This window comes from Amphiprion ocellaris, chromosome 1 (genome assembly GCF_022539595.1).
Source record: "Amphiprion ocellaris isolate individual 3 ecotype Okinawa chromosome 1, ASM2253959v1, whole genome shotgun sequence".
Classification (NCBI taxonomy): Eukaryota; Metazoa; Chordata; class Actinopteri; family Pomacentridae; genus Amphiprion; species Amphiprion ocellaris.
The window spans coordinates 39135871-39160187 of NC_072766.1; the positions used below are offsets into that span (position 1 = coordinate 39135871).

The window sequence follows — 24317 nt, forward strand, 5'->3', positions numbered from 1 at the left end:
TCTAGTACACTCCTGTTTTTGTCTTCATGTTATACAAACAAACCTGCTGAAACTACATGTACATCAATATCTGAGAGTCTTAAGGTCAAGTTGTGATTTCAGTGTCCGTGTGGCTGCAGCCAGCTATACTGTGTGAAGCTACACCAGGCTGTGGGCGACCAGCAGCACCTCAAAGGTTCATTCTGACGATTTCCTCCGAGGGCAGCTTTTTGCAGAAACTACCTTACAGAGAGAACCTTGCAGACATTTGTTTGAATACATTATTGCCTTCGTTATTACTCTGCTACGAGCGTGCCATGATATGGATTTCATGTCATAGCGCCCTGCCAACTAAATTCACCCATAATCGAGCCTGCTGGCTGACAAAACCACAGAGAGCATGCAGATATTTAAGATGAGCTGTGGCCTCTGATGATGCAAGGCAATCCCTAAAAGTGTAATCCCTTCAGAGGAATCACTGCAGACACTGTCACCTCTGCAAAACAGCCTCAGTAAAAGCCTTTAGTGTGATCTATCCGACTGCTCTGACTCAAACGACTGGTAGAAATACTGTACGTGACAGAGCTTGTGCATATTGACTACAGTATGCGAATGGACAGTGTTTTTTATTTCGCTGTCAAGACAGTGAGGACAAAATTTGAGGATAAATGCAGCAAAACTGGACTTCCTCCTTTCTTGCTTACCAGCAGTACGCTCACAATACAGCTGTAGAGCTTCAATATCTTGTCTTCCCAAGGTTGTTTGTGTTGTTCTCATCACATCTGACACTCATCTGGTCCAACACCTTGTCTGACTGCCCACTAAAGGAGGAGAGAAAAAACACCAGGCTTTCTTCAGAATTCAACATTGACAAGACTGAGCAGATGAGAAAACTGACAAAGCAAGTACAGCTCAATGGTCTGTTTTTTCATCCCATGTTAAAAGAACAAAAACGCATCAAACAAATTAAAATAAAATGTGCTTTCACCTGTGTAGGAATCTGCCTACAGGTGTTCAGGTACCTAGGGGCAGGTCAGTAGGAAGCAGGGATTGCCTACAAAGAGAATGAGCTGTCACTGAAGTCTACCAAAAATGTCTGCTTGTAATTTTGTCGTTGCTCATGAATCATCTGAACCACAATCGGATCTTAAATCACAGAGGTGCCTTATTGAATACAGTAGGGCTGGTCCTAATAGCAATTTCTGGGCTCCGGATAGCAAGGCTTAATTAATGACGAATATCCAAATATTCAGCTAATGTCGAAAATGCGCTTCACCCCCGCGCAATTTTGAAACGTTTGATCTTACTTCAGTCTGACAGCATTAGCATAGCATTAGCATGGATATCTCCGCCTTCGGCTTTTGTCTTCTGTTTACTAACATGGGCGAGATGAAGCGTTACATCAGGGTTGGTAGGTCCATGTAATACAGCGGGGAGGGGGGAATCCGAATATTCAGATCTCAAAATTAATGTTTGGATACCACCACAACGACCGAATATTTGGATATTCGGGTCCAGCCCTAGAATACAGAACAGATTCTTATCAGACTGAAACTCTTGAGTCTGTACATTTCATTATGAAGTCTCTTCAGTCCTGTAGATGTTTCTAGTGTGACACTATGTCTCCACATCAATTTCAGTGTAAAACCAAAGGGATGCCCAAAAGATCATCATCATCACATTTTCTGAATTCCAGTTCTTAAATATAAATTTAACACAACTTTTTTAGATCCTTTCCTACAAGTCGACTTACTGGAAATGTGTCTTCCAGCATTACTTAGGGCCATTTCAGGTCATTCTGCAGCAGTTCAGGGATCAATGACAGGCAATACATCCAACAGGTGAATGTTCTGGCTGAACTTGGCCGTGACCTGCGACTGTACGAGCAGCTGCTGTGGGGCTGGCATGGTTTTCTGGGCACGAGGCTCCCTGCAGGGACAAGGGAGAAAGTAGGGAAGAGACAGAAAGAGGACAGGAGTAATTTAAAAGCAGAGTCAATGATTAAGTTCGGGAGGTAATCAGGACAAAATAAATGGAAAACATAGCAGGAAAACTGCTGCCGTGGACAGTTTGCGTTGTCCAGAAAACCCACGAGTCCAACTATCAAGTGGGCCACTGATCACAGCCAGAAAAAGTTTTAACTGGGTCATTAGTGACCAACAGAGCAACTGCCTGCGCGAGGAAGCTGTTGAATTATAAATAGAAATCTACTAAGTTATTAACACAGCAAGAAAGAGAAATTAATGTGCCGGACAGATAGCGTAGTCTGTGCTGACTCACTGAAAATGCCTTCAGACTGTGTATTACTGCTGCCTAGAGGATGACTGAGCAGCTCTGCCTTTAAACTGACTGCTCTGAATCAAACCTCTATCCCGTTTAATTTTAAATAATCTGGTCAAGGTAGGCAACAAGCTGTTATATGGAATGATAAATTCACTGCTGTCGATTTCTAAATGGATTTTTACATCTAAAAATTATCTGGTTCTGCCTTTTAATTCTCTCATCTGAAGTTTTTTTTGCATCTTTGGACTTTGGTGGCCTTACAATGTGGGCCCAAAACAGAGGTATAAACTTTTTTTGATGTATTAGAAATAATGTCACATCTCTTTATAAATGTATTCTCGTAATAAATCCTATGCTTTGTCCCGGATCATTTTGTGCAGCAGGCTGTTCTAGACTTAGAAAAGTGAGGCTATGACCGTTTTCTCTCTCCCTTGTAACTCGTGGACCTGTAAGCTCCAACATGCTCCCAAGCCTCTGACAGCTGGGGACAAAATTACACTGTAGGTATTATGCAGAGCTCTGGCCAGAGTCCACAACTTCTCTGATCACAAAGTGAGAAATGTCACAATGTAGCCTGTGGCAAAACTCTCCCTCCCCCAGAAGCCAGGTGGGCACCAAAATAGAGTTAGGTTTACTAGTGACAATGTAATGGTACAAAGTGCATGGTTCAGTGTATCTTTAATTCAACAGAGAAACAAATGTAATGAATTTTGTCATAATTTGAAAAATGTAAACATTCAGGGCCCAAAATTCTTACAGGCACTAAGTGCAACATAAATGTCCTTGATGTTCCATTCCACAATGATGCCCTGTAGACTCAACTATAAATAAATAAATGTGCATTGTAACAAATTCAAAATTTAATTAACGATTGAACCCTGCAATTAAATAATATCTCCCACACACAAGCTGCCATCACCTTCCAGAAGTATGAACCTGGTTACTGACAGTCTGTAGAACTGTGCCATTGTTCTTCATAATTAAAATTTCATAGTTATTTTCACAATTAATAGAGTATAACTTGGTCAATACAGTGCAACTTGGTCCGGCTGTGTGGTTACACATTACAGTTAATAGCTTTCGTACGACAATGGATAATTTTCAAATTTCAACAATCAAAGCTGTGTGACAGAGGAATAAGCAAAATTACACTTTGCATCATTATAGAGGAGATTCATTGTTGGTTTTGGTCTTTTCATTGGATTTGTTGACTATAAAAGAATAGAAACATGACTAGAGTCATAAACAAAAATATGTGGACTGTATTTCTTTGAAACAACAATCACAATAGGAGGCATTACCGTTTTTCTCAATTGAGAAGACACTGTTCCTGAAAAATAGCACACAATTCACAAAGCACTGCACAAGTGTGTCAAAACCATACTTTATTGTCAAATTTTGAACTTTGTTTTCAAAATTAAGACACACGAAGCAAAAGCAGGACACTGCACTGCTAAATACAAAACACTCTTCTCTCAGTGTTTTCACATGAAGTGTAAAAAAACTATACAGTTCTCAAAAATGACAACTTAAACACAAATGCATCCTATAAATGAATCAGAGGGTCCATTGCAGTGCTTGACTGTACATTATAAAATAAAAATAATGTTATACAAAAAAATAAATAAATACAGCACTGTATTGTACACAGTACAGAATGCAGATATTTACACCACGTCTGCATCAATTCTTTCAGCCTGGTCAGGCCACAGGACCTCATCAACATCACTAGCTATGTTTTCTCTGGACACAAAGACGTAGTGTGTCTGATCCAGCCCTGACATGCATCAACAGAAACATCACCACATGCCAAGACCACTGATTGATAGAGATTTTCCCAAAGTATGGCTGCTGCTCATATACCTTCCACCTCCATGTAGAGAAGAATTCTTCTATAGGATTCAGAAAGGGACAATATGGTGGCAGAAAAACCACAATAACTTGAGGGTTCATATTGAATCATTCCTGAATCAATAGTCCTCTGTAAAAACTAACATTGTCCCAGACAACAACAAAAACTGCATCTTCTTGTCAAACGTCCTGCTGCACCGTGTCAGTAGATCTCTAAGTCCATCTAGGAAAGTCAACAAATGCTGGGTGTTGTATTGGTCCAGAACTGCATGATGATCAATTACTCCATGATTGTTTATTGCAGCACAGAGGGTTATGTTGCTCCACGCTGACCTGGACGTTGACTATAGCCCGTTGTCCAATGATGTTCCTCCCTCTTCTCCTCCTCTTGGCCAAGTTGAAACCAGCCTCATCCACATAGATGCATTCATGTATCATCAGAATCCAGTTGAAAAACTCTCAAAACGCACACAAAACAGAGAAAAAGTCAGTCGTACACTTTCTGTAATTTTACCAGCACTTGTGAACCAGAATTATACATTAGATTTTTTACAGTATTCTCAGAACATTTCTGACTGCTTGTATTGTTCCAGTATAGACATGTCACTGAAGTGACAAACAACATTTACAAACCATGTAAAGTGGTCCAGGACCATGGGCAGGTCCAGGTTCTGGTTCTGGCCGTGGTCTGGGTCGTCCACGTTCTCTTCTTCCAACATGACCTCTTGCTCCTCTGACATCCATTCTGAACAGCTAATTCTGCTTCCCAGCAGGTTTTATAGTGTGCTTCCTAGTGTTCACTTTTTGAAAAATGTGTGCTATGAGTGGAAAAAGTGTGTTCAAATCAGCAAAAAAACATGTTCAGTCTTTTGCAAAAAGAGTGCAAGAGTTTTGGAAACTGTGTGCAAACCATGAATAGTGTCCAAAATTTTGACAGCAGAGTCCTGTTTTTGAGAAATGTGTGCAGTCAGTTGGTGGCTGTGTGCAGTGAATGGAATTTAGTGTCTGATCAATTGAGAAAAACTGTAAGCAACAACACTGCTGCAAAACAATGACCAGGGAGGTGATTTGGAACATTTGTACACAGGGAGGTGAGCACTGGCATTAAAACGGCTCATTTACCAAAACAAACAAGCAGTCTGTCCCATTGCATTATCCAAGCCCTCTGCAAAACTTAATTTTCAGCATGTAGGTTGCTGCTCAGATGTGGTTGCCATCCTATAACTAAGGAGACTTTGAAAATAGTAAGACACAAATAGTGAAAGGAAAGGAGAACGTGGCATGAAATGTGCAGTAGAAGGAGAGACTTGTACTCGAAATCTACATCTGGTGAGTTGAACTATAAATACAATGACTCACAAAAGAGGACAAATCCAGAAAGGAGAAATATCTACTTCATTTTCTAAAAAAGCTGTTTGTGCTCACCGGCTCTCAGATGCAAGTCTTTCCACTCATTGAAAGCAAACGTTTTGGTTGTCATGTTCACAATGGCTCAAACATCCTGCATCAAACGCCCCCATCTCCAGGCTGACAAAGGAGGAAAGAAGAATAAAAACAGAGTTGCAGGTCAGAAAGTGACAAGAGAAAACCTTTGAGCATTCACCCACCGTGTTTTCTGTCAGCTGGGGAGGCGACTCAGATGGCCCCTGTGCACATGTTGGTGTCACCACGGCTCTTCAGGACAGGATCGCTGTGCCACCGCAATCAGCAACCTGCCTTATAGTGCAACTCATCACTGTCACCTCCCCAGCAGCTGTTTGAAACACTATATGGTATATCGAAACATCTTGGATGGTCAGGACATTTCAATTTGTGTATTCACAAATCCACCACACTCGTGTTTGTTTTCACTACATTTGCAAAAACTGAATATTACACAGACAGGATGATGTCAAGGTGAAACTTTAACAGAAAAGACAAGATCAGAAATGTTCTCTGCAGACAACTGTTACATTTGTGGTGTTAAACAGATTTTTGAGAGATGTGTAAAACACCAGTAAACCAGTGTATGATTGTGTTACACTCACTGTCGCTCATTCAAAATTTTTGGTTGCTCAGCCAATTGACAACACCAGCAGTGCTTGCTATATAACTGAATGCTGTACACAAGTGGCCTCAGTATCAGGGACTTTGCTTGACAAGTCAACATAGCTCAACACTGCCTACTCGGCACCAAAAGTTAGTGGGTTATGGGAAAACTCCACATCAGATTTTAAAATAAGAAAGCTGATTGAGTCAAATTGGTTCATCTAACGGTGAGCAGCTGTATTAGTAGTCTCATCTAATAAGCTCAGCAGATGGTCACAATTTTTAGATGGTCAACAAGCTAACTGACAAATGTGTTTTTGTCAAACCTAATGGATCCAAAACAAGCTGATGAACTGAAGCTAATGAAAAATTGATTCAATCAGAGTACATGACAGATAGTTTAACTGTTTGTGGCAGATGTTATGTTTCAGAAAATAATTCTCCTGCAGTTGGAGAGACAGCAGCACATATAGAAATAACAGGGATGAAAATGCTCACCTTCAGATAACTGAGCTGAAAATGCAGTTTGAAAGAATGGAGAGGGAAGCTGGGGAAATTCCACAGCATTGCATCCATTGACTTGCAGATGTTAGACTTCACTAAAACAATGGGAGAAATAAGAAACAAGGTATTAATAGAGAAAAAAAAACAGTTAACATTCATAAACTGATATCATGCCTGAACAATAATTCAATATCAGAGTTTTCAGCAGAACCACATGCAGCATGATTTAAAGAAAAAAAATGCATAAAACTCTTGTAAAAGGGGGAATGGGTGAGTCAGATGGCCCCTGTGCACACTGTGTGTCCTCAGGTGGGGTCGGATTGAGGTGCTGATGCCACTGCAGCAGACACCCCAACATATTAGTGCAACTCATCACTCTCACACCCAACTCCCCTTTGAGCTCACTTTAAGGATGTAGAGGTGCCTGTTGGGTTAGTGATTACCTCGTGTTCACATATCAGATCGCCAGGTGGTTCATCCATTCGGTATCATCCGCCACCGTCTCTTATCCGGGTCTTTAATCCCACTGCTGTGAGGAGAAAATAAAAAGTAGTCAAGCGAAACAAGCAGGTTAGCCATAAACACAAGTAGGCAGCGTGGCCAAGCTCAATAAGGCCTATAAAGTATGAAACACTTCAACTTCGCAAGATAAACAAACCTACCTGACATTAAAATAAACTGGAGTATTTATTTCAATGTAGCAAACAACAGCAACGTTGGTTTAAAGCTAAAAACTAATATTACCAATCCGAGTTACCTTAACTGCTAGCCGTTTAGCAACGCTAGCGTGTAGCATTCGCTTCAGTTTCTTAAAGTGCAGCACTGTCTGACCTGAAAACAAAACAAAAGTCAAAAACACGCAACAAAGTCTTACAAACAAGTGTTGGTTCCCAGTTGAACACTTCCATTTTTGCTTTCTTGCTCATCGTAGCAGTTCTTGTAGCCAAACCGGAAAAACGCTCGTCTCATTTTGAATAAGCGCTTCTGTACAGATGATCGCTGATTGGCTCAAACGCGGTAAAGAAGGTGAACGCTGATTGGACAATGGAAATAGCTTTCCTACTGAACAACCAATGAAAAGTTGAAGCCCTGTCACATGAACACGCTCACTTTATGGAATGGAAAATTTCGACATATCTTGTTGAGAGAAATATTAATTAATTTAATAATTACTCTTCAAAATGTGTTTGTTGCTCTTTACTACATAACTTTTCATCCTACCTAGATTTTAAGCATTATTTTAATCTCTTTTATTCGAGATTCCTTACTTCCTGTCTTTGTGTTGTGCAAATGTTAAAACACACAGAAAATCAGAATTTTTTTTCTATATTTTGTGTACTTACTGGAGCTTTCCAAATCCTTCCAATGTATATTTTTATTCCAGCAGCATTGCTGTCTGCTCAATGTATTTATTGTTCATAACTTTATTTATTCCTCCGTCTTCAGAATTCTCAGTAAAATTAGTTCACTTTCAAATATGCTGTTACATCTATAACTGTACACAGTAATTAAACGCTTATTTTCAGTAAAATTAGTTCACTTTCAAATATGCTGTTACTCACATCTATAACTGTACACAGTAATTAAACGCTTATTTTCATTTCTTTAACCTGTTACCCTTATTCATTTATGCATGCATGTTTTATTAAGTAGTATTTTAAGAGAAAAGGGGGCCAAATCCATGTATATGAACACAAACTTGGCCAATAAAGCTGATTCTGATTCTGACACGTTGCGTAGGAGTTTGGGCATCCTCCTGTGGGGTATTCTGGGCATCAAACACTTCATCTCCTGTGTTCTGGTGAATTTTTTATGCACCAGTTCATGACTTTCCTGCCTCAATTTGTGGTGAAAACACACACCAGGCATAATGAGTAATACAGGTTATGACTGTAATACATGTTCTCCCTCATGTTTTTATTGGGCCTGGAACTTGCATGTGTTCTAAATACTGAGGCAGACATATCCCTGCATTCCCCTTGAAAGCCACGCCTATGCACATACAGATCCTGGATATTTTATTACCGTAGTTAAATGTAGTTGTATTCCTAATGAAGACACAATGAAGCAAGCCCAAAGGTGCTTATAGAGTGTGGTATTTGAGGATTAATGGCGCCCCCGTATCCACTGTAACAACCTTTGCTGTAATTATTTTAAGGCTGAAAACATTCATTGTGTTGCTTTGGTTTTATCACAATGTGGCTGTACAGTTCATGATGTTTTCTGTTGCTACACAAAGCTGGTGTACATCAGTAAACAGATGCATTTTCAAGTACTATTAGTTCAGATGACATAAAATAGCTTTGTACATAGTGTGTCTGTCTTCATCTGATTCTCCTACATCTGTGTGAATGGTATCATTGTGTTTTTATGTTGTATGGTGGTGGACTCTGTTTTTTAGGTCTTTGTGGCTCAGATTTGTGGTCCACATCCTAAACAGCTCTTGGCAGGTCCTGGAAGCTGCTGGATTCCCCCTCACTGCAGGCACTTAAAATTTAAGTGATATTAAAAGTTATGCACTTTACCTATTAAGTCATTTTATAATGTAATTATGTTACTGCTATTGTCTGCTCTGTATACACTAAAATTCAATTTGGCTTGTCTTGAAAAATCATCTTTCTTCTGTCGCTCTGCCTAAGTGTTCCCCTTTTGTGGAGCTTTTATTTTGTCCAGCGGGTCTAAGGATGGATGCTGCTGTACATAAAATCCCTCTAAACCTAATTTTCTTCAAGCTTTATGAATGACCTAAAGTCAAACGCCTTGATTATACATTTTATTGAATAAATGAACTTGATATGCTTCACGTATCTCCGATTATGCCTGTAAAGAATTGCAAAAAACTAATTTTAACGTTGGATGACTCGGCTCTATGCCTCCAAAACCATGATTCTGTGATTACATTGTGCCTCCCATTGTTCCGACTGTAATTATCAGCAAAAAGCAGCCATTTGCATCTCCTTTATTGCTGTATGATCACTGTGTCTAATGAGGAACACGTTTGTCTAAGAGCAATAAGCACATAGATGAGCGAGTCAAAAGTTTCATTGAAATGCAAATGCAATTTTATATTAAAAGATAGCAAAGGGATAATTCACTATATCACACAACACAGCTTGTTAGTACTGCCATGGAAATACATATACAGTCTTTTCATATTTACACATCAAGTGACAACCAAACAAAAAAAATCATAAATACCTCTTTTTGTTAACTTTACAACAGCTATATGTGACCAGTATTTCAGAAGATAAAAGAGCACTATTAAATAACTGGCATCTTCCCTATCATTTACAAGGTTTGGAAACACAGTGGTTAAAATAAATCCAGCAAAAAACAAAACAAAACAAAAAAAAAGTTTTTCTCCAGTGAGTAAAATTAATACAAGTCAAGAAACGGTCATGAAATCCCTTTGTACAAAAGACTATACAACTTAATCAACGCAATATCAACAGAAATGTTTGCTTATATCCACATGATAAAATCTGTACAGTTTTTAGCATTCCTGCAGCAGAGTTGGAGGGACTGTGAGCCAGGAGAATTGGATACTGGGTCGCCGTGATGCTCTGGAGGCCTACTGTCAACCAACCGTCAGAGACTGTAGTTTTGTAGCTGCCAAGACCCTCTTTCATTGGCCTCAGTGCTTCGTCTAGCAGCAAATCAGCAACGTTGCTGAGCTTGTAGCAGGTACTTCAAAATACACGGTTCTAGAACGTCTAACAGATATATTTGTCAATATAGCAATATAGTATTTCCTCGTACCACGGTTGAAACAGACAGCATGGTACTTTAAAGTTAAAGCGATGCACGATATCTTTACTTGAATTAAAATCATTTTTCAGTAAGTTGTCAGTGATAAATTTCTAAACTAGAACCCTCACTGTCTGACGGGGTCAGACATGCACAGTGTTTCTAAGTTACCCATTTGTTAGACTGTACTGTGGCAGATACTGTGAGTGCACCTTTGCATTACAGACTTAAGAGTAGATGGATCAAATTGCCAAAACAAAAAAGAAAAAAAAGTTCTCATTTACCTCTAGTACTGTTTGGCCGAGCAGATACTTTTAGTTCTATGTGCCAAGTTTTTGATATATTTGCCTCTGAAGCCGTCCCAATAAATCAGAGCCAAAGTGAAACTCTAATTTTAAAATCACACCAGCCTTTGTGGTGATGCAAATTTCTAAAAATCTAACCATTTCTGGACTTTTTAAACTGCAATGGTAATAAATAAATTAAAAAAGAAAATATTTCCATTTGAAGCAGACTTTAATAAATACTCTCTATTACCAGCTAAGAATACATCTCAGCAATGAAGCTGGAAAAAGGACATGTGGGTGGACAACACTGATTAAAACAATGCATGCATCTGCAAAGAAAAAAGAGATGAGAATATTTGTCTTATTGAGCAAAATAATGAGTTGTTGCTGATTTTTTTCTTTTTTTAACACAAAGAGCTTCAAATTTTAACAGTAAGTGCTACAGTATGGAATCAGTTATCTAAATAGTAAACATCAGGAACATGCTTCTTTTTCTGGTATGTTTGTGGGGAAGACCCATGAATGACCAGAAGAAATCCCAGAGATGTATGTGTAATATCTTGGTAAATAGAACCTCAACCATCTGCATGGCTGAAACAGCAGTAGCGGTAGGTGAGAAAACGTCTCGTACATTTTAAAACCTCTAAGAAAAATAAATATTATAGCTGAAGGAAGAAAAAGAATGAAATGTTTGGCACTTAGGCTGTTACTTCATCGAGGCTTCTTCTACTATGCCCAAGGATCAGCAAAGATAGAATTACAACTTTTAAAAAAAAGAAAACAAAAGGCTCCTTTCAGGTTACTTTTGCAGAGAGCGAATGGACTTCTGCAACCGACTGAGAGTTCCCGTTACAGTAATTTCTTGTTTGATCTGTTGGAGGTCGTAAAATAAGAAATCAGAAGTAAATGTCGTCGCTGAGGTCTCCGAAACACAACATCCCATACTGAAGATAAATCTCTATTGACGTGTAAATGGAGAAAGAAGCATGGAGACTCTGTGAAGCCCCACCCTTTGGCACTGTCATAAATACAACTCTCGAATAACCTGGTCCTGCTGCACAAAACCGGAACACTCTCGATCATTCTCTGAAAAGTCAGCAAACCCACGCCACAAGTAAAAAAAAAAAAACAAAAACAAGTTCATAAATAGGGTTCATAAAGACATGAGTGGTATTAGAGAGAGAGAGCGTCGTGGTTACATCATCCAGGGAGTATGTCGATTTAGCTTCGTCCAAAAAAAAAGGTTCACAAAAAATAAAGGTGAAGTAGCACACAGAGCAGCACACTGAGAGTCCTTAAAAAAGGCTCCACGTAACGCTCATGTCTCTCTGTTCACTTCCTCCCCAGAGTCCTGTTGCTTTCTTATTCCAGCGCGCTCCTTAGTTTATCATTTTGCCTACAGGCAGTAGCACTGAGGGTGCTGCTGGGAGGACTGTACTGCATGTGTGCACAAGTAGGACGGAGCCCCAGTTTCAGAGAGAAGTATTGTTTTATGGCAGCTTAGTTGTGTCTAACCAGGTTCATATGTACCGTTAGTTTACATATGTTACTGCGTTTGTACCTATTTCGTCTCGGTGTGTTTGTACCAGCTCTAAATACGGGTGTGTTTATTAGGTAACGATGGCTGAGATAAAGCACGGCGGAGGGTGGCAGGAACTCCCTCACACTTCGCTCTCGGTGGAGGGTTTGCGTATGGAGGCCCAGCCGGTGTCGGGGAGGCTGTGCTGGGCGTGACGCTGCGGGGTGATGGCCGAGGGGGTCAGGGTGGTTATGGAGGAGCACTCGGACGCCTCCTCCTGCAGGAGCTGCTCCGTCTCGCCGTCGTCTAGCGAGGCGCTGCTGGCCTGCAGGGACACGGTGTCCGTACGCATGCAGGTGTGCAGGCCGCCTCGGGACGGTTTGATCTGTTTTAGGTCGTCCCAGTAAAGCTCCTCATTGGACAGGAGACACACGCCCTCCACAATGCGGATCTTCTCCTTGGTGTAGCCTCCGTCCACTCCCCCCTGGACACGGAGACACAGTTAGCTTATCAGAGTGGCAGGATTTAAAGGGGAAATCCACCCTCGTTTCATGACTCAGCTCTCCTTTACTCTTTATTACATGCCTGTTTCTTTCCTCCTTTCGTCCTTACCCTCCCTTTTACAGAATAATTAAACTTTCTTAATGCTGGCATCAGCTGTATATAAATAACAAAACCTGAAACCTGCTAAAGGTGGACTTCCCTCGTGGATTAATCAACTTCACAACACTCCCAAATAAAAATGTCACCTTCAAACACAACCCATGCCTCAGTTGGCTATTTTTTAATCACGCTCTGCTTTCTCCTGGAGTTAGTTTTTCATTCTGAGATTAAGGTGCTACAGGTATATAATTACCATAAACACAAACAGCAGCCTGTGTAATTGGGAGGAAAATCTACTGAACGTTTAATGGTCTAAGAACAGTTAGAAAGTGTTAGTTTTTCAGGGCAAATAGAGCAACAGCTGCATATTATTTTCTATTACAGCCCAGTCACACAGTTTGAAGTATTTTAGAGGACGGCTGGTGCGATGGGTTGCAATTAACAAAGGACTGGATTCAGCTTTAGCTCATGAGGTTCAATTAAAGAAAAATTGGACATCTTTGACTTTCATGATTGGGGAAAAAAAAGTTCTCTGGGCAAAAAGCAACATCTTTTGCCCAGTGAACTACTAGGGCTTCAGGAAAATGTACTTTTGAGTTTAACCATTTGAAAATGGCTGCCAATGGGTTTGAAAGTTCCTTATCAGAGCCAGATACTAGTACAACAGAAAGAACTGTGGTACTTTCAGCTTTCCTTGAACTACTCATCTACGACGCGTCGTCCGCTCAGGAAACCGAAAATTGTGATATTTCATCAAAACCTCTTCTTCTCTATAGATTTTATTTTAAAAAATGCCAAAATTAAACTATTTGCTTTAACCAGATTCTGCCAAAATCAAAACATTCTACGCTCCTCACCACAACTAAAAAGCCATGAGTGACTCAGCTGGAAACAAGAGTCCTGTGACAAAAAATCATGGACTTTTCAGTTGAACATATGAACAAATGCAAAATATAAATAGTAACATGTCTGCAGTATAGTGTGTAGAGTCACCATTTTTTCCAGTATTTGAAACCTCTGTGGACCCTTCGAAAAATATTGGAGGGTTATAAAACAACTAGCTAAGAAATTCAACTTTTGTTTTTCTGCATTAATGATTTATGGCATTATAATGGTGTCAAATGCACTAAAGACAGTTTTGAGTTCTCTATACTTCTAGCCATGGTTATGTTGTTTCCATAGAAATCCAGGACTTTATACTGCAGTGAAAAATGAGTCCACAGAGACAAAAAAAAATTGGACATGACCAAAAAATGCTCAGACACTGTTGGGGCTCACAGGGCTAAGAAATGCTATCAGTTGCATTGAAGTTCCAACATAGAGGCTATTAACAATTTGCACTGTTCTCTTGGTTGTTTATGGTAGTTTAAAGCGTCCACTGTTGATTTGAGCATTCGGTAATTCAGATTATTATTGATACATATAGCACCTTAAACAAAATCCATCCATTCTTTTGTATTCTTTGCCTCTTAAAATGTAATTTTCACAAAAAACCCTGGTAAGTAGTAGAAACACCAACATGCTGCTGATCACAGAGTTCTCAAACTGCACCAAAGAAGGATGTCATTCATTTTGGAAAGCAGTTTGCATGCAGTGAAAGCCAGAAGAAATGAAGGGAAATGAAAAAACAACTCAGTTAGAGAGGAAAGAGCTCCACCATGCAGTGTAACTACCTCTCCATGGAACAAGTGGGTCAAAAGATAAAGGGAGAGAGGGAGTTGTAGGGATGAGAGTGCTGCAGTGAAGGAAGAGACAGTGAAGAGAAGATGAGCGTCGGTCTCTGTGACCGACTCGTGTCACAATATTTCAGCACAATCAGTCTAAGCAGAGACAAACAGTTTGTCTCTGTGGTTACCCACAATACAGCTACATAATCTGTGATCATCTTCTAAAAATATCATGGATTCACCTTAAATCCATTCATCTATTAAGCAGAAAAACACGAGTGGTTTCTTCTGCGTCCAGACGGTTTGTTACCTCTTTCTTATATCGAAGCTGGTTGTATATCGGAGGCTTCTGCGACGTCTCGATCTTCACCTCTTGTGTGGACGTCCGGTAGGAGGGGTTACTGTAGGTCAGGTTGCTCACTCCAGGGTCAGCAAACTTTGACTTTTTATGTCTGTCAGGAAACAGGAAAGTAACACCACAAGGTTTTTATGGCTGAACTATTCACTGCGTATCAAATGTAGGTAGTTTCACCCAGTTAAGTGGTAAATAGGATGCTGACCTGTAAATAATCAAAGCAGCAATGAGGATCAGAATCGCCAGGATGGTCAGAACTCCACCGATCACATAGCTGATATGAAGTCCTTCTCCTACAACAGATCGGAAACATGTTAAATATGTCTGCAGAAAAGTCCTAAAGCTTTGCTTAAAAGAACTTCACAGTTTCAGAAAAAGCTGTTGTGACTGAAATGGCATTAAACTATTTTAGTTTAATATCAGAAATAGTTCTGTAATTGAGTCGCCTAGATTTGGAGGTCAATGTAGGACAAAAGATAGTGTTATAAAAGACTCAGGCATTTACAACCTGACAGCTTTCTCATTCTGCTTGTTTCTGCCACTTTATTACTTCATACTGAATTAAAGTAGTCCTCAGACTTTGAGAGTTGCATGACTGAAGGGTTGATCATGTGAGGATTAATATATTGTGTATTTATTAAAAATAGCACTATAAAATCTACCTTTTTGTCAAGTGTTTGTTTTTTGTTATTTTTTTTATTATTTTATTGTGAAGCTGTGTTTTTCAAAATACCTATGAAAATAAAGTTTTATTAATATAATATTACACCCTTAAATCATCTTTTTCTTGAAAAGCATTTTAGAATTTTTCATGAAAAGTCACATATATGGACTTTTAGAAAAATCCCTGTCATAATAGCTTGTGGGTTGATATGAATGACATCTACAAGCTGGAAACTACACACTGCAAATAAAAGATGGATGCAAACGCCACCCATTGTTTTGTAAACTACTGTTTTGAAGCTTCAATTTTGGCATGTGCCCGTCATCATTTTGTGTTTTTTGCAACTCGCAATCCATGGATCTGACTGAGAACTCAAGGGCACTATTGTATTTTATCGTCTATTTTCCTCTAAATAGGACCATAATTTACAAAATCAACATCATGTTGTATTCAGAAAGTCTTGAAACTAGTATCTGGGACTATTAACTCACAAGGAAAACGTTTACTGAAGTAAAAGACCTAGGAAGAAGTTGATTCATTTTTCTCCTTTTTGCAACCAGAGGAGGGGCTGCACAGTGGTGTAGTGGTTAGCACTTTCGCCTTGCAGCAAGAAGATCCCTGGTTCGCGTCCCGGCTTTCCCGGGATCTTTCTGCATGGAGTTTGCATGTTCTCCCTGTGCATGCGTGGGTTTTCTCCGGGTACTCCGGCTTCCTCCCACAGTCCAAAAATATGCTGAGGTTAATTGATTACTCTAAATTGCCCGTAGGTGTGAATGTGAGAGTGATTGTTTGTCTATATATGTAGCCCTGCGACAGACTGGTGACCTGTCTAGGGTGTCCCCTGCCTTCACCTGAGTCAGCTGGGATAGACTCCAGCCCCCCCATGACCCTAGTGAGGAATAAGCGGTGTATAGATAATGGATGGATGGGATGGCAACCAGAGGAGTCGCCCTCTGCTGGCTGAAGTAGGTCTAAGGCACTTTTTGCAGCTTTACCTTTCATATCAATCTTTTATATACAGATATTTACTGTAACTTCCATAAACATTACTGAAGCGTAACTACAAGCAGTGAGAAACCCTCCAAACAACTCCAAAACTATTTATTCTATCCATTAAAAAGCCATTACCAACTTGCAAAATGCATGAAAATTTGATTTCTGTTTATAGTTCCTGGATAGACAGTATATACAGGGTGTCAGTAAGATGCTAAAATGTGGACTTCACACACTTTTCACACAGTTTTCCCTGGACAAGTGGATAAAATGAATGCATTGCATTTTTATGGTCAGGCAGATGGTAAATGTAAACTCCCCAAAGTTCCTTTAAGAATACATATAGTGTACAAACTGATGTGGAGCAAACGTTTTCATGTACTGACCGTGAGGAGCCGTAACCACAGTGTTCAAGCAGCCTTCAGCGTTTATCTTGTCAGTGCAGCTGTAAAAAGAGGAAATAAACCCAGATTTAGAAAATAAATACAATGCAGCACACTGCGACACAGGAGACTAAACATTACTTGTATGGGTTTTATTTAGTCAAAACCATTAGATAGAGTTTAGTGAATTGAATATAACTGCTTTTAGAGTCTTAGGGAAGAGTATGAGAGCTGCTGTTTTAATGCAGTTCGAAAACATCTCAGAGTTTTTTACTGCTCCTCTATGGGATGAGAAAATTCTACAACCTCTTAGGTGGATACAAGGCCAATTATTTCTGCTAGAGTAGAAAAGAAGAATGCAAAACTGAAAATCTCAATGGCATGATGCTATTTGAAACTGTTCATGCATTCAGTTTTCAAGTAATGATGGAGCAAAAACATCTACCTCCGTATTCCTCAGTGGAACAATGAGAAAGTGCTCAGAGATTTGTTCAAGAGACGTATCATTTATGTTTAGTTTGATTATAATTAACTCAAATGAGCAAACAGACGTACTTGACCAGTGAAGGTCCTCTGTGTGGAGTATCTGTTGGACCTTTGGGGATCTTGTTGGGGACGGGGGTGCTGCTGGTTCCTCTGGAAGGAGAAGTTGGGATGTAACCTGAAACTGATAAACACATGCAGACAAGAACCTCAGTGCAGGAATATGCTTGAAGTTGGTGGTATTTTAGTTATTCTGTTGAAACTTTTACTCTGACCTGCAACCTGCACTGTTGTCACTTCCGTGAATACAGTATCGTAGTATATTGCATAATGACAATAAAGGCTTTCTAGTCTTCTTATTCTGTTCTATCCCTTTTTGCATTTGTGCATGTAAACCATCTCTGTTGTGGCAGTTCAGCGAGGTTGAGAGAATGAGGATGAGGAGGCCGACACAGAGAGACACTGGACACTCAGATGACTTAGGTTGAGAGTAAGGTTTACTGATATGAAGAGAAGTGACAACGACAGAGCAGCAGTACATGCAGGCAATGCCAGCATCAGTTCTGAGGATTCTCTCTGATCTTCAGGTACATTGTAGTTGGGAGAAGGTCAGATTTAGATTACAGACCAATATGGAGACAACTCGTCTGCTTAGTCACGTCAGAATAGATAATATCTGCCTCTGTCGAAAGATTATGACAACTAACAGCTGCAAGGGAATACCTTAGAAAGGGGAAAGAGTCATTTTTCTTTCACAATCTCAATTTCCAAAACCAGCATAAGCGACCTCACTTCTGTGCAATACTGACCTACAACTCACAATATATATACACTACTGTTCAAAAGGTTGGGGTCACTTAGAAATGTCTTAGTTTTGAAAGAAAAGCTTTTTTTTCAATGACGATAACATTAAATTAATCATAAATCCAGTGTAGACATTGTTGATGTGGTAAATGACTATTGTAGCTGGAAACAGCTGATTTTTAATGGAATATCTCCATAGAGGTACAGAGGAACATTTCCAGCAACCATCACTCCTGTGTTCTAATGCTACATTGTGTTAGCTAATGGTGTTGAAAGGCTAATTGATGATTAGAAAACCCTTGTGCAATTATGCTAGCACATGGATAAAAGTGTCAGTTTTCATGGAAAACATGAAATTGCCTGGTTGACCCTGAACAATAGTGTATATATTTCATTGTATTTTGTATAATGGCAGTAAAGGCTTTCTATTTCTATTCTACCACAGTCAGGTACATACTGCACAATTCCTGATGCCACTTACTTGTTGAACAGGGTCGCCCATCTGGTTCATCAGGACAGGCACAAACAAAACTATTGGTCTTAGCAAAGCAGAGGTGAGTGCAGCCGCCGTTATTTACCCCACAGAGGTTGGTACCTGAATTAAAGGAGAGGACACATTCACAACTACAGTCTGAGGGGTTTATCTGAGATCAGGGAGAGTTTGGTTCATTTGATCAGATGAGAACAATGAGATTTTAATTTAACTGGCGTCAAGTAGTGACACTGGAGAAAAAAGAAGGTCTTACCCTTCTTAAACTGTGATGCAATTTGATACAAATTGAAATGCAATTCAACCTGATTACCAGAGGGTATCTAAAGCAAAATCATTTTTCCATTTATCAGATCACATTTAACGTGCTCAAACAAATCCATTATGCTTAGCTAATTGACATTTAAGCGAATGGAATTAGATTTCTTTTCAGGACCCCCTCAGCATAAACTTTAATCACACCCGAGAAAAGGTTACTTAACTGAGGCTAACCAGCCATGTGAGCGGTCATATTGACAGACCAATTATACAGAATGGAGAATATTTCATACACCCACATCTGCTTGTGCTGCTTCAGCACTTTGGTCATCAAAGCAAGGTGAGTTTATTCATAGAGCCCATTTCAGCAATTTAATGTGCTTTAAATAAAACATAAAAAACATCAAGACAAATATAGAATTTAAATATATTTCAATTTCAGTTAAATAGAGAATGAAAACAATGAGAAAATACTAAAGTAAAAGTTACAGTGCAGTTTAAGATATTTAAAAGCCTCAGATTTGGATCAATAAAAGGAAAACAGAAAAGTCTTCAGCCTTGATCTAAAAGATATAGATATAGATAAAAACCTGTGCAATATTTTACTTCTCGATCAGTATTTCTAGTCATAAAACAGTCTATGCAATACTATTGATATGTGCAATAATTTTACTTCCATTCAGAGGAATTTAGACAATCAGAAACAAGCTTTTATGTAAAGTCTGGTTTATTTTTAAATTTTTCTAGTGCAATAATCAGCATTTCTTACTGCAATCTCTACCCAAGAATCTGTGTAGAAATATTGTTGTATTATTGTTATTTTCCACATCCAGAGGAATCTATGAAATATCTGTCCTTTCACATATGGAAGAATCTGTACAATCTGTACAAGTACAACAGTACTTATGTATATTTTTTATTCATTTTTATATTATAATAACTCTATTTTATTATTTATATAGCACCCTTAAGAAAAGTGTTCACAAGGTGCTTTGACAGTCAGAACATGCAAACAAAGCAAGACATAAGGAGGAAAGGCAGAGCAGCCGAATAAAATAAATAGCAAAAATGATAATAAGTTAAATGAATTATTAGCTAGATTAGGAAGCATATCAAGCAAAGGAACTAGGCACTTTAAAAAATGAAAAATAAGACTGAAGATGAAAAGTTATATATTCTACTAAAGTGCCTTACACATTTGCACTGCTGCCTTTTCATAATCTTTTATCTGCGCTGCTTCTCTTCATACATATTTGCTAGTTTTGCTTTTTGGGGGGACTTTTTTTTATTTTATTCACAATCAGGTTTTATTTTATTTCAAATTGCATGTGTTTATTGTTGGGATGTTTTTTGTTTCTATGTAAAGCACATTGAGCTACTCCTGTGTATGAAATGTACAAATAAAAATGCCTTGCCTTTTGCTGTTGTAACAACGCAAATTCACCTGTTGTAGGATCAACATAGGCATATCAGATCGTATTGTAAAAGATCTGAGAGTTAAAGTAGACCCTTTTTCCAGATATGTGGGTAGTAAAAACTGTCAACTGTCTTCCTATACAGGGGGTCCTCGGTTTACAAAGTCCTCGACCTATGGCATTTTGTTGCTAAGTCAGAACTGGTTATGGGCGGGTCCTCGCTTTAGGATATACGGCGTTTTGTTGGAACTAGTTGGCGAGCGGAGCGGATGAATACATCGTCATATGGCATTATAAGACGGCTTTGTTCACATTCGCTGGTTGTACGCCACCTTGGATTGTGCTACATTCACTAACTTATAACTTGTACAATGACTCACACATGCATGAAAGTCACTGGTATTCATGATTTTTCAGAAGAACTGATCGATATTGTGATGCACTTAACGGCTTTGTTTACATTTTTGCCGGAGTTCCGACTTACGGCGAAATTCAACTTACATCGATCCGTAGGAACTGAACTCCAACGTGAGTCGAGGACCCCCTGTATTTCATTCTGACTTTGGAAACAGGAAGTAGACCAGTTCCAGATGACCTTAAAAACTTGGACTGTTCATAATGTAGCTGCAGATCAGAAATGTATCTTTCAATGCTTTATAAACCAAAATCTATTCTTTGGCAGAGAGGAAACCAGTGTTCTCACAGGAATAAACAGAACGAGGTGTTTGGTATCTCCCACGGAGCTGCCAGGAGCCTCCTTACCTGTCTGTCTGTGAGGAGATACCACTATAATGTCCATGAGACCCTCCACATTGGCCAGCACAGTTTCCTTGTTGCGGCCCGTGTGTTTGTCCACCCGCTGGATGGACTTAGTCTGCCAGTCCGTCCAGTAGATCCAACGGTCTTGCTGCGAGAGTCGGGAGAAAGGAGTTAGAGGGGAGGACACCGGCTTCAACTGGGGAAACGAGGGAGAAGAAGAAGAAAAGAGGAGAGGAAAAACACAGACAAGGAGCAGGGGGCCGAGAGGAAGAAAGGGAAGGGAGAGGGGGGGAGGGAGGAAGAAAAATGAGGGTCAGAGTGGAAGGGAAGTAGAAGAAATGGTTAAGTCGAATGGTTCAGCATGAGCTGGAGGACGGAGAGACGACCAGTGAGAATCACACGGTGAGCCGATGAGTGAAAGAGAGCAGGTGAGTGGAGGAGGGGTCAGCCCAGTGATTGACAGCTCAGGGTGAGGAGGGTTGAGGGAGGGAGGGTACCTGAGTGAGGGCGAACGGGTGGGACACGGGGCTGACGAGGACCTGACGCAATTTGCCGTTCAGGTCTGAGCTCTCGATGCGGTCCAAGTGGGCGTCCACCCAGAAGATCCTGCAGGAAATACCACAGATTAATCAGCACACTACCATCTATAGAAACACTGCGCATGAATCCTGACTTAGTTCATCCAACTGTTGTATTTGCACATCCTGGAGCATCACTGCATGCTCTGCTATTATTGCACCTAGTAATGCATGACGTCAATGCATGGTTGCACCTTTTTTAACGCATGCCAGACTGTCAAACATGCAAAACCTTTAACTGAAGTACAGTTTTTTCAGTATGTTCAGTAGCTACACACGCAAACACACAAAAATCATCTTGTGATTACCTGATTTGCCCACAGGGATCATTAGATAACAAAACTTTCCCTGCATCTTCATTTAAAGAGCAACTTGCAGGTTGGATTTTTGGATTTACACTTAAAAAATAGCCTTTCAAATAACAGTTTCCAAGTAATATTATGTGTTTCATGAGGCTGTAATCAGATGAGAAAGAAGCTTTTTAGTAAGTAGTAGAGGGTCGAAGCAGCTGCAGTTTAGTTGGTCTCTTTTGCTGCGTTACTGAACAAACTCCAGCCTGTCGGGTCATCAGGACACTAACAGCGGAGCTAACTTCTATTCCTGGGTGTGTTTTATGCAGGTGAGGAGACTTGCTTTACTGCATCTGCAACGCGTAACATGGCTGGACCTCTTTTTGATAGAAGAATATGATGGCGTTCCAGATAGGACGTCTAAGTCAGGACCATGTGAGACTGATAGCTGTTGAGGTTCCTCTAGTGCACACAGTCGCTTCAGTCCACCATCAGCAGCAGATTCTGGTATTAGAGTCAGCTGGAGCAGTAATTGCAGAATGATGAAAGATTTAGCTCAAGGAAAACACAAACTGTAGGCCTTCTTTAATGTTTGCAAACTTCTGGATGAGTCAGTTTTCTTCCACCTCTCTAAAGTGGCACCGTAAAATGCAGCGTTGATTTATGCTAGACTAGCAAGATTTGACTGATATCCTATAATATATAATATATTTGACTAATATGATCTTTGGGTATTAGTTTCAGTTATGGGTAAGAATAAATACTCAAATATCAAATGTCCAATTCTAGTTGTGCTATAACCTGATATGTGTTAGAACTTTATGGCTCGGAGACGTAGCAAAACATTAGCAAACCTCACTTCTCACTACTTAATTTCTGATGATAGCTGTTAGTTACGCTAACTCTTACCTGCTCCTGGTTTCTGTGAGTTTCAGCAGGCTCATAATTATAAACCTGTAGTTTGCAATTCATCCTGGAATATACTTTTTTGACCACTTCAGTTTCAAAGCCACTGCCAGAGATCTAAATTTCTTACTTTTAAGCTGGACCAACCTTGGGTGCTCTTCCTTTGGATATGTCACAATGAAGTTGTGGTTTTTAAGGTAGGTTACAATAACTATTCTGAATGGTATTGTAGTGCATATATAGACAACGTTCTCCAAAAATCTAGTTCCTGCTTCATTTTCCTGTGCATTAAAAGATAGAAGTTGTCAGTCTGAAAGGCTCTTGGGGGAAAAAAGGCACGCAGGTGTTTCAACATGCTTCTCCCTCTGACCTTCTTGTGTCGTAGTCCAGCGTGAGGCCGTTGGGCCATCCCAGGTCCGTGTTGATCAGAACCTTTCGGTCAGAGCCGTCCAGGTGAGATCGCTCAATCTTTGCAATGTGGCCCCAGTCTGTCCAGAAGAGGAACCTGCAGAGACGAGGAGGAGACTTTCTATCATACAAACAATAAAAGGTTTCTTTATTCTTCTGCTACTTCATTATCTGGCTTTAACGCATCTTTAAAAACTACAAAGAAGCTTAAAGTACTTTCTGCTTGAAAATTTAGGAGCCAAAACCCAATTTCCCTGTGCCATATCCAACCCTACAGTGATTTTAACAAATAAAGCCCGCAGCATGTTTCACCAACGTCTACGAAATTTGGTACACATATGTAACACATCAGGGCGCACAAAACAGTCTACGGGGCCCAAACCCTAAACCCAACAGGAAGTCCACAACCTTGGATTAATTGTAAGATTTTTCGTGCTTTTGGTCATTTTTAGTTGTTAACTCCTTATAGAGGGTGAGAAACCCAGTCCACTCTCTTCTCTCACCCTTTGCTGGGAAACACTGCGATGGCTCGGGGTTCATCCAGACTGTTGTTGACCAGAACTTTGCGGCTGGTTCCATCCAGACGGGCCACCTCAATGGTGTTACGCCCGGTGTCGGTCCAGTACATGTTTCTGGCCACCCAGTCCACAGCGAGTCCATCTGTGGTTTTCAGGCCCTGACTGATCACCGTCTCCATATCGCTGCCATCCAGGTTTACTCGTCTAAAAAACAAAATAAAAGGTCATTATATGACACGGGGGCCACAACACATTCAGGTGAAATATATATAAACTTTTAAACAGTAGTGTACATTTGTTCAAATTTTGGTAGAAAAAAGTAGCACTGGCAAACATGAAATTAACGTTACTGTGTCTGCATTTTTTCCTTTCGCCACAAAATTTAAATAACATTTTACTCACTTGAGCACAGCTACAACTACACAATGGAAAACTTCATTCAGAATCTGTACTTTTATTCCAATTATCTATTGGATTCTTAAAATTTGTAGATCCTTCCTGTTTTTACAGTTTCTTGCTATGATAAATGCTAAAATTTCCGTGAG

At 39.8% G+C, this 24317-nt stretch overlaps 1 protein-coding gene, 1 long non-coding RNA gene and 2 other non-coding genes across 10 annotated transcripts in view; all 4 read right to left on the reverse strand.

The window, feature by feature from the left end:
• Nucleotides 1-3630: 3630 nt before the first annotated feature.
• On the reverse strand, nt 3631-7629 carry LOC111574907 (uncharacterized). Of its 5 annotated transcripts, XR_008602742.1 has the most exons (5): nt 7520-7629; nt 7089-7174; nt 6640-6740; nt 4747-5640; nt 3631-4571 (listed from the first exon to the last, which is right to left on the reverse strand). It is a non-coding gene; the product is annotated as an uncharacterized LOC111574907 (long non-coding RNA). The 5 variants fall into 5 exon arrangements; XR_002746678.3 differs by having other exon boundaries at nt 3631-5640; XR_008602730.1 differs by having other exon boundaries at nt 3631-5640; nt 7403-7539.
• LOC111574916 (small nucleolar RNA SNORD67) lies at nt 5743-5856 on the reverse strand. The gene has a single exon (XR_002746682.1). It is a non-coding gene; the product is annotated as a small nucleolar RNA SNORD67 (small nucleolar RNA).
• LOC111574915 (small nucleolar RNA SNORD67) lies at nt 6915-7028 on the reverse strand. Its single transcript, XR_002746681.1, has one exon. It is a non-coding gene; the product is annotated as a small nucleolar RNA SNORD67 (small nucleolar RNA).
• A 2055-nt stretch (nt 7630-9684) lies between the features above and the next one.
• Nucleotides 9685-24317, reverse strand: part of lrp4 (low density lipoprotein receptor-related protein 4) — a 141869-nt gene continuing 127236 nt past the window's right edge. Inside the window, exons 29-39 of one of the 3 annotated variants that reach the window (XM_023279730.3) lie at nt 23758-23976; nt 23217-23351; nt 21570-21678; nt 21076-21268; nt 18632-18745; nt 17419-17530; nt 16867-16925; nt 15029-15116; nt 14779-14920; nt 14475-14536; nt 12545-12682 (exon numbers count right to left, since the gene is read on the reverse strand). In XM_023279730.3, the coding sequence (XP_023135498.2) occupies nt 14495-14536; nt 14779-14920; nt 15029-15116; nt 16867-16925; nt 17419-17530; nt 18632-18745; nt 21076-21268; nt 21570-21678; nt 23217-23351; nt 23758-23976 (1213 nt within the window). In that variant the 3' untranslated portion in view covers nt 12545-12682; nt 14475-14494. Of the gene's footprint in view, nt 12683-14474; nt 14537-14778; nt 14921-15028; nt 15117-16866; nt 16926-17418; nt 17531-18631; nt 18746-21075; nt 21269-21569; nt 21679-23216; nt 23352-23757; nt 23977-24317 lie in introns of all 3 variants that reach the window. The other 2 variants (XM_023279729.3, XM_023279728.3) reach the window with 2 other exon arrangements.